The 10183-nt window shown below is 42.4% G+C and overlaps 1 protein-coding gene and 1 long non-coding RNA gene across 2 annotated transcripts; both read right to left on the bottom strand.

Moving 5' to 3' along the window:
• Nucleotides 1–4420: 4420 nt before the first annotated feature.
• LOC139394590 (caspase recruitment domain-containing protein 8-like) lies at nt 4421–8022 on the bottom strand. Its single transcript, XM_071142694.1, has 5 exons — nt 7901–8022; nt 7615–7743; nt 5540–5666; nt 5433–5462; nt 4421–5035 (listed from the first exon to the last, which is right to left on the bottom strand). The coding sequence occupies exons 1-5, from the start codon at nt 7976–7978 to the stop codon at nt 4719–4721; spliced, it is 681 nt and encodes a 226-aa protein (XP_070998795.1). The 5' UTR covers nt 7979–8022; the 3' UTR covers nt 4421–4718.
• A 59-nt stretch (nt 8023–8081) lies between these two features.
• Nucleotides 8082–8765, bottom strand: LOC139394592 (uncharacterized). The gene is made up of 3 exons (XR_011629833.1): nt 8688–8765; nt 8341–8555; nt 8082–8157 (listed from the first exon to the last, which is right to left on the bottom strand). It is a non-coding gene; the product is annotated as an uncharacterized lncRNA (long non-coding RNA).
• Between the last annotated feature and the right edge of the window lie 1418 nt (nt 8766–10183).

The raw sequence follows: 10183 nt of genomic DNA, 5'->3' as shown, positions 1-10183 counted from the left end.
GCAAGACGGTCATATCTGTGTTGTTATGGTAACATGATAGGATGGGTAACCAATGACAGACAATGATTCTGCAAACCCCCCAAAATATTGCTTATAATGTATAGCATATGAAGTTAAAAAATAGACTATTTATAATGTGAAGTTACATTGAATTAATCACACTAATCAAAGACACATTCACACACAGAGACCAACACACATTCAGAGATAGACATGCACAGACAAATACATTCCATTACTTTTCCTGTCAATTATTGAAAATGTATTTGACAGAGATACTTCACATCAATCATCATTTCTGTAAATGTGACAGATTTAGCCAGCTAGCTAGTTTAACTGTAGTCCCTGGGCAGGTAGATCAACGTAGGTTGAACAGCTCCTTATATGTCCTTCAACCACTCTCAAGTCATTGGTAAAGGAGTGACAGGTTACACAGCTCCTTATATGTCCTTCAGCCACTCTCAAGTCATTGGTAAAGGAGTGACAGGTTAACAGCTCCTTATATGTCCTTCAACCACTCTCAAGTCATTGGTAAAGGAGTGACAGGTTACACAGCTCCTTATATGTCCTTCAGCCACTCTCAAGTCATTGGTAAAGGAGTGACAGGTCACACAGCTCCTTATATGTCCTTCAACCACTCTCAAGTCATTGGTAAAGGAGTGACAGGTTACACAGCTCCTTATATGTCCTTCAGCCACTCTCAAGTCATTGGTAAAGGGGTGACAGGTTACACAGCTCTTTATGTCTGGCAATGGTCAATGTGTTCCAGACGTGAGGCTCTCACTGAGAAAACTGCTGATAGACTGAGATGGTTGTGTTGGTATTCAGCCTCTCTCATGAACCTCTAACAGGCCAACACTGTACAATATATTCATCAAATACATTTCTGTGGTTTTAAATTGAATGCCAAATTCTCAGAGCCAGTTTCCCAGACACATTAACAGTGATTATGCAAATACAGTAAGTACATTCTATTAACATCACAATACATGTTTACAATATATATACAATACATGTTTACAATATATATACAATACATGTTTACAATCTCCTCCAATAGGGTGGCATTTCAGATGGTAATCCTCCACTCCCCTCATCTCCTCCAATAGGGTGTAATTTCAGATGGTAATCTTAGTCTCCCCTCATCTTCTCCAATTGGGTGTCATTTCAGATGGTAATCCTCCACTCCCCTCATCTCCTCCAATAGGGTGTAATTTCAGATGGTAATCCTCCACTCCCCTCATCTCCTCCAATAGGGTGTCATTTCAGATGGTAATCTTAGTCTCCCCTCATCTTCTCCAATAGGGTGTCATTTCAGATGGTAATCCTCCACTCCCCTCATCTCCTCCAATAGGGTGTCATTTCAGATGGTAATCTTAGTCTCCCCTCATCTTCTCCAATTGGGTGTCATTTCAGATGGTAATCCTCCACTCCCCTCATCTCCTCCAATAGGGTGTCATTTCAGATGGTAATCTTAGTCTCCCCTCATCTTCTCCAATTGGGTGTCATTTCAGATGGTAATCCTCCACTCCCCTCATCTCCTCCAATAGGGTGTAATTTCAGATGGTAGTCCTCGACCCCCTCATCTCCTCCAATAGGGTGTCATTTCAGATGGTAATCTTAGACTCCCCTCATCTCCTCCAATAGGGTGTAATTTCAGATGGTAATCCTAGACTCCCCTTATCTCCTCCAATAGGGTGTCATTTCAGATGGTAATCCTAGACTCTCCTCATCTCCTCCAATAGGGTGTAATTTCAGATGGTAATCCTAGACTCCCCTTATCTCCTCCAATAGGGTGTCATTTCAGATGGTAGTCCTAGACTCTCCTCATCTCCTCCAATAGGGTGTAATTTCAGATGGTAATCCTAGACTCCCCTCATCTCCTCCAATAGGGTGTCATTTCAGATGGAAGTCCGTTTTCTAATACTCATACTAACCACACTAACCGTACTATTTGTGACGTGATTTGAGTATATAGTATGCTTATTGGTCATAGTATGATATAGTTTAGTTTGCCAAAAGTTCCCGGATCTCGTACCTATTCGCCAAAATATGTTTACAAGCAGAGCACACTACTTCCGAACTTTGGGCCCATAATGCAATTCTTCATGAAATGGGCGGGGCTTCACATCGTTTTCAGATTTGAAGAAAATAGTGGAAAGTATGTTGCTGAAGTTCAACGAGAGCGGATACAAATTCATTGCTTTAACAAAATTTTGACAAATGTTAAGAAAATGTTGAGCAATGTAAGAAAGTAATTACTTTTCAAATAAGTTACCTTACACGTTATGTTGGCTGATAATTTGCTAGCTACGCTGTCCTTACGAACTACACATCATATCATTACAGCTGTATGTACCGGTATGTTAGCTACCTACCTAACGGTACATTAGTTGGCTACTTATACATCAAACGTGTCAGTATATTAACTACAGGCTAACTAACTACTCAACGTTTATTGACTTGATTATTCCCGTCATTCTTAGCTTAGCTAAATGGTATAGTCGTTGTGTTTTCGTAAATTCTCTCTGTTTCTACTCCGATTTCAGAGCATCTCGCCTGAGAGACCAGAGCGCAGAATAATGAATTTACGAGGCGCTCAACACCCGTTGAATATGACCAGTGTCAGTAAACATCGGGGGGAAAAACGTAATTCAATTGTTTCCAGCAGCACCAGAAAGCTCAAATCAACCCTACTCCTCTGTCTGAGCGTCCAGCACTCCAGATTTAATTTAATAACACACCCAAAGTCTAACAATGTCTAACTAGTAATTTGTTACGCTAACTAGCTAGCAAGAGGTTGCATAGCAACAGCATCAACTTCCGGTAGAGAAGGCAACGAGCTGGTCGGTTACAGTATACTAAAATGAACTAATAGTATGTAGTATACAGTATACTAAAATTAACTAATAGTATGTAGTATATAAATCATTAAGTATGTAGTATACAGTATACTAAAATTAACTAATAGTATGTAGTATATAATCATTAAGTATGTAGTATACAGTATACTAAAATGAACTAATAGTATGTAGTATATAAATCATTAAGTATGTAGTATACAGTATACTAAAATTAACTAATAGTATGTAGTATATAATCATTAAGTATGTAGTATACAGTATACTAAAATGAACTAATAGTATGTAGTATATCCTCATTAAGTATGTAGTATACAGTATACTAAAATGAACTAATAGTATGTAGTATATACTCATTAAGTATGTAATATACAGTGTTAGTATGGGTATTCGAACACAGCTCTAGACTCCTCTAACCCCTCATCTTGGCACACAAGACTGTCACCTCTAAACCAGAGACAATCACACAAACTCTGACTGTTGTCTACGGTCACACCCTCAAATAGCACCCTCCTCCTTATATAATGTACTGCTTCGCCCTATTCCCTATGGAGTGCACTAATATGACCAGGGCCCATAGGGCTCTCTATGGGGAATAGGATGCCATTTGGGACAGCTTTGGCTGATCAGTAAAGGTCGAGGGTCACGCTCAGGGGGTTGCCATGGAGATAGAGGAATATGTAAAATTAAAACGGGACGGCCAAACCTACTCCTGGAGAGATACTACTGGCCGTGCAGGCTTTTACTCCGACCCTGCTCTAACACACCTGATTCTACTAATCAGTCTAATCAGAACCGTGACTGGCAGAATGAGGTGTGTTAGAGCAGGGCTGAAGCAAAAGCCTGCAGACCCAGTAGCTCTCTGGGAGGAGGGTTGATATCACCAAGACCACTTTGGGTTCATACGGCATCAACTAGCTTTCTGATTGGTTTACCGGCCATCAACTAGCTTTCTGATTGGTTACCTCACATATAAAGCTAATTTAATGCCATAAGCAGATTTCCGTTGTGTGTAGTTGTGATTTCAACTGTAATCTCAGTCCATGATTGGATCTTGGTCACCCCTTTTATATTCTTTGTCTGGTATTTCTGAACATGTGTGTTATGTTCCTAGCAGATGTGTGTATGAATGATCACATAACAGGTGTGTATGTAACAGGTGTGTATGACTGTTCACGGAACAGGTGTGTATGTGACAGGTGTGTATGAATGATCATGTAACAGGTGTGTATGCAACAGGTATCTTTGCAACAGGTGTGTATGCAACAGGGGTGTATGCAACAGGTGTGTATGCAACAGGTGTGTATGCAACAGGTGTGTATGCAACAGGTGTGTATGCAACAGGTGTATATGTAACAGGTGTGTATGAATGATCACATAACAGGTGTATATGTAACAGGTGTGTATGTGACAGGTGTGTATGAATGATGTAACAGGTGTGTATGTAACAGGTATCTTTGTAACAGGTGTGTATGTAACAGGTATCTTTGTAACAGGTATATTTAATGTAACAGGTGTGTATGTAACAGGTGTGTATGTAACAGGTGTGTGTACAGTAAACTACCCAGAAACAGAATACTTTCTCTTTATCATGTTAAAACTCAAACAAGAGCACTATGGAACCATGTTAGGAACCAAAAACTATATTTAATTGGTCTAGGATCAGGATCAACACTGTTACTACCCATTCTACCATTAGGTTGGTAACCCAACACTGTTACTATCCATTCTACCATTATGTTGGTACCCCAACACTGTTACTATCCATTCTACCATTAGGTTGGTACCCCAACACTGTTACTATCCATTCTACCATTAGGTTGGTACCCCAACACTGTTACTGTCCCCATTCTACCATTAGGTTGGTACCCCAACACTGTTGATCTGAAGCTGTGAACAAAGACAGGGGTCAATCTCCCGAAGAAGGTTGATCATCCTGGAACACGACTCATTTCCTTTTCTCAACACCATGTCGATGATGTCACGTGCCTTCTCTGCCCTCTCAGCTATCACCTTCACTGACTCCATTTCCTCCTGGTTGATGACTGTGTGTTGCAGGAGTCTGTCCAGCAGACCATCCAGGACAGGTCCTGATACTCGTTTCACAAACTCTGTCCGTACAGAACGCAGCTGCTGCTCTGCAGAACCAGTCAGACTACTTTCAGCCGGACCTCCTGCCCCCAACACAGCACCGGAGAGAGTCAGGTTACAAAATAATTACATTTGTACATTTACATTTCAGTCATTTAGAAGCAGACTCCTAAAATAAAAGTATTGAGAAAACATTATCTTTTACAATAACGACCTGAACATATCACATATTCACATTTAGGTACGGTTTCACAGACATAGAAAAACAGACTGGGGCACTCAGAACCAGGCTAATCTACATCAAGTCCTGGAGGAGATGCCATTGGGGCATTCAGAACCAGGCTAATCTACATCAAGTCCTGGAGGAGATGTCATTGTTCTTGAAGACAGTCTTTTATAATCAGGACTAGTCCAGGTCCTACAGTAAACCATGTTGACTGACCCTCAAGTCATTGGTTTGTACCTCTCCTGTTTACTTACTAGTTGAATGGGTTTCAGTGATGAATTCATCTGAAAGAAACAAAAATATGTTTTATCACTCTAAATAGCATCTGTCAGAAAAAGTTATAATTGACATATTCTCCTACATTTTTGTAGAGTTTCTTTCCATACTATACTCTCATCATCACCGATTAACTCCATCTCAATCCCTGTAATTTCCATATCCACCTTGAAAAAGCTTGGTGTGGTGACTCTATGTATGAGATGAATCCTCTGGGGGGAGGGAGGGGGAGAGAGAGCGAGGGAGGGGGAGAGAGAGCAAGAGAGAGAGAGAGGTTAAACAAAAACATGGTTAAACATTAATTAAAAACACAACTCTAAATCTTCCGCCACAGTAACTAAATATAACAGCCTCTGAATAACCCACATACTCAAACAGATCAATGTTAACCATTTTGTAACCGGCAAACTCAACCCTCAATCTGGCTGTCAACATCCCCTCCAGCATTCCCACCACGTCCACAGACCCCTGTCCCCGAATACTGTTCTTTCATGTCTATCAAATTGATAATTTAGCTGCCCCCTGACACAAAGTTAAGTAAGAGAACTATACCCCTTCTACTAAACCTGTACTTTGTCCCAAATACGAACATTTGGGAAGAGAAAACTTCTCCCATAGCTGAGAACCAACCAGTGATTAGGTCAATCATCCCTACCAACCTGGGACACTGTAAGAACAGATGTGCCAGAGTTTCAGACTCAGCACAGAATGGACACCCCTCCCCAACATGGTGAAAACTCTCCAAGCCTGTATAACAGACTCATAGAATAGAGTCAGACCAGACAAATCACCCCCCTCCAGCTTTAAGAGGAAACTGTCCAAGCCTGCATAACAGACTCATAGAATAGAGTCAGACCAGACAAATCACCCCCTCTAGCTTTAAGAGGAAACTCTCCAAGCCTGCATAACAGGCTCATAGAAGAGAGTCAGACCAGACAAATCACCCCCTCTAGCTCTATGAGGAAAAGGTGCTTGTCTAAGCCAAACAGCCTGCTCTCCTCATCAATGTGTCGGCTGTATCCACCCAGCTAGAACCGTCACAGTACAACAGTCTCTGGGCTGCATGAAGCCAGAAAGCCATGATCCAAGAAGAGATGTCCACCAGGCCTTGTGTAACAGTTTAGACTTTACGCCCATCCCCTCGCCCCAACCTGGGCGCGAACCAGGGACGCTCTGCACACGTCAACAGTCACCCTCTTGGCATCGTTACCCATCGCCCCACAAAAGCCGTGGCCCTTGCAGAGCAAGGGGAACCACTACTTCAAGGTCTTAGAGCAAGTGACGTCACTGATTGAAATGCTATTAGCGCGCACCACCGCTAACTAGCTAGCCATTTCACACCGGTTACACTCACCCCCCTTTTGACCTCCTCCTTTTCCGCAGCAACCAGTGATCCGCGTCACGGCACCAATGTAACAGTTTAACTTTAGACAATATATCAGTCCTGAAATTGGGCATCCCTGCCTGATGCCCCTTTGTATGGGGATGCGGCAGCTCAACCCACCCTCCCACCACAGACCACAGACTCCCCTCTGCCACATCCCTCTCAACACTCCCCTCCTGTACCACATCACTAGTACAGGGCATCTCCTCCACTACCTGGGAGACTAGCCCCACCTGAACCCCCTCCTGTACCACAACACTAGTACCGGGCATCTCCTCCACTACCTGGGAGACTAGCCCCACCTGAACCCCCTCCTGTACCACATCACTAGTACCGGGCATCTCCTCCACTACCTGGGAGACTAGCCCCACCTGAACCCCCTCCTGTACCACATCACTAGTACCGGGCATCTCCTCCACTACCTGGGAGACTAGCCCCACCTGAACCCCCTCCTGTACCACATCACTAGTACCGGGCATCTCCTCCACTGCCATCCCCATTTCCAGTGACATCCCCATGTGGGTCGCCATCCCAACCAAAACAATTCAACAAGAAATACAAGATATCTAATTCTACCACTGAAAAAAACCTGAATCAGCGGCAAAAAGGAAACCACCCAGAAAAGTAACCACAGGCGATCTAACTCCAGGCAACACTCACACTCGCTCATACAATACCCAGCATGCACCAAACACTGCCAGCATGAACAGAGACAGAGAGAGAGAGATATGTGACTTAAATGTCAGATTCATGTTCTTAGTCTACTAAAACTGTACCTGTGGAGTGATGGAGGTTGAACAGGGAATGTTCAGTCTGAAGTAACTATTCAGTTTGAAGGACCGCTCTGGTCTTGTGATGGGAATCCTTTTAGACCCTTGAAACTTTATTTCCTGTTGTTCCACAGCCTGCGAAACGAGGCACGGAATGCCCAGCCAGTCAATGTATAGTCTAATTCAAACATTATTCAGAAAACTAGCAACACACTTATCTTCATTTAATGAGTGTCAACATAACTAACCAGTGGTACAGTTTAAGGTCATCTCTATAATAATGGTACCTCACCTGTATCTGGCCGGGGTCACTGGGAAACAGGTATAGGCGTTGAATTAGTTTTTCCTTTATCACTGTCAGATAGAGCATCAGCTCACAGTGGACATCTATGTTCCAAGACAGTAATCTCAGTATAACAGAGATAGCTGAGAACTTGGGATGGAGAATCTTAGCATGGAATCTGGTGACATCATGCACTTCCTCTAAAGACACTCCATGTTCCTCTACATGAAGAATCTTCATCTCATTCCTCAGGGAAGGGTTGGTCCCTGAACAACACAATAAAAGGAGACAGAAAGACAAATATTGTATTATTCATCCAACTAAAACACAAAGAATATGCAGTACCAGATCACAGTAAACTCAAACTCCCATAATAGTTCATTCATTCAGGAAGTTAAACTCAGTTACATGGAAATGTCTTTCTGAATACTATTTCTATATGGTTTTACCTAAACAGACACAGTGTGGCAGATGAACTTCCTCCAGTTCACCTAACTCCATAGTGATGTCCAGCAATGGACCACCTTGTGTGTACTGCATGTCTTTCAGAAGTTGACTGTAGGGTTCCCAGTTCCTGAAGTGATACTTCAGAATGACATCTCTCTCACACAGCCAGCGGAGCCCAGACACTGTGCACTCATAACTCCCTTTGGGTGTCCTGTGTCTGAGAGCAACAACAAGATGTGGTAGAGAGGGTCAATGGTCAAATGGAGAGGTTGGATTAGAAGACTATTCCCAAAGGTAATGGGGAAATACAATAGCAAGTGGAATGAAATGTTAAAAGTAGTTATTTTACCTGAACATTGTCACTCCCTGGACAGTGGAAGTCAAGGGTTCAATCTGATGCCAGTGTGTGGAGTCCTGAACAAGGACAAGCATGTCTGTAATACATATGTATTAGTACTTGTGTTTTATTCTCCGGTCTATTTTGATCCTGTGTTTGGAACCCTGTGTGTTGGGTTGACCGTGTTTTTTGTGCTCCGGAGAATGAACTGTCGAATCACTGAAACCTGCTCTCTGCGCCTGATTCCACCCACCTTGATAAAACGTGACACTATAACTAATGTATTTAATCAATGTTTCATGGAATGCTGGTGATTTATCAATTGAACTGTCTAATGACAAAATATGACAACAGCTAAAATCCTGCATGCCTCCAAGCACAACACAGGACTGTCTATATCCAAGTATGAATGGTTGATCAGTACACACCTGGCTTTGAGACTGTGTTTATATTACTAAAGCAGAACACAGGACAGTCTATATCCCAGGATGAATGGTTGGTCAGTACACACCTGGCTTTGAGACTGTGTTTATATTACTAAAGCAGAACACAGGACTGTCTATATCCCAGTATGAATGGTTGGTCAGTACACACCTGGCTATGAGACGGTGTTTATATTACTAAAGCAGAACACAGGACTGTCTATATCCCAGTATGAATGGTTGGTCAGTACACACCTGGCTTTGAGACTGTGTTTATATTACTAAAGCAGAACACAGGACTGTCTATATCCCAGCATGAATGGTTGGTCAGTACACACCTGGCTTTGAGACTGTGTTTATATTACTAAAGCAGAACACAGGACTGTCTATATCCCAGTATGAATGGTTGGTAAGTACACACCTGGCTTTGAGACTGTGTTTATATTACTAAAGCAGAACACAGGACTGTCTATATCCCAGTATGAATGGTTGGTCAGTACACACCTGGCTATGAGACGGTGTTTATATTACTAAAGCAGAACACAGGACTGTCTATATCCCAGTATGAATGGTTGGTCAGTACACACCTGGCTTTGAGACTGTGTTTATATTACTAAAGCAGAACACAGGACTGTCTATATCCCAGCATAAATGGTTGGTCAGTACACACCTGGCTTTGAGACTGTGTTTATATTACTAAAGCAGAACACAGGACTGTCTATATCCCAGTATGAATGGTTGGTAAGTACACACCTGGCTGTGAGACTGTGTTTATATTACTAAAGCAGAACACAGGACTGTCTATATCCCAGTATGAATGGTTGGTCAGTACACACCTGGCTATGAGACTGTGTTTATATTACTAAAGCAGAACACAGGACTGTCTATATCCCAGGATGAATGGTTGGTCAGTACACACCTGCCTTTGAGACTGTGTTTATATTACTAAAGCAGAACACAGGACTGTCTATATCCCAGTGTGAATGGTTGGTCAGTACACACCTGGCTTTGAGACTGTGTTTATATTACTAAAGCAGAACACAGGACTGTCTATATCCCAGGATGAATGGTTGGTCAGTACACACC

This window comes from Oncorhynchus clarkii, unplaced genomic scaffold (assembly GCF_045791955.1).
Source record: "Oncorhynchus clarkii lewisi isolate Uvic-CL-2024 unplaced genomic scaffold, UVic_Ocla_1.0 unplaced_contig_6576_pilon_pilon, whole genome shotgun sequence".
Lineage (NCBI taxonomy): Eukaryota > Metazoa > Chordata > Actinopteri > Salmoniformes > Salmonidae > Oncorhynchus > Oncorhynchus clarkii.
The sequence above is the reverse complement of the archived record's forward strand: the minus strand, read 5'-3'. Positions and strand labels throughout refer to the sequence as shown.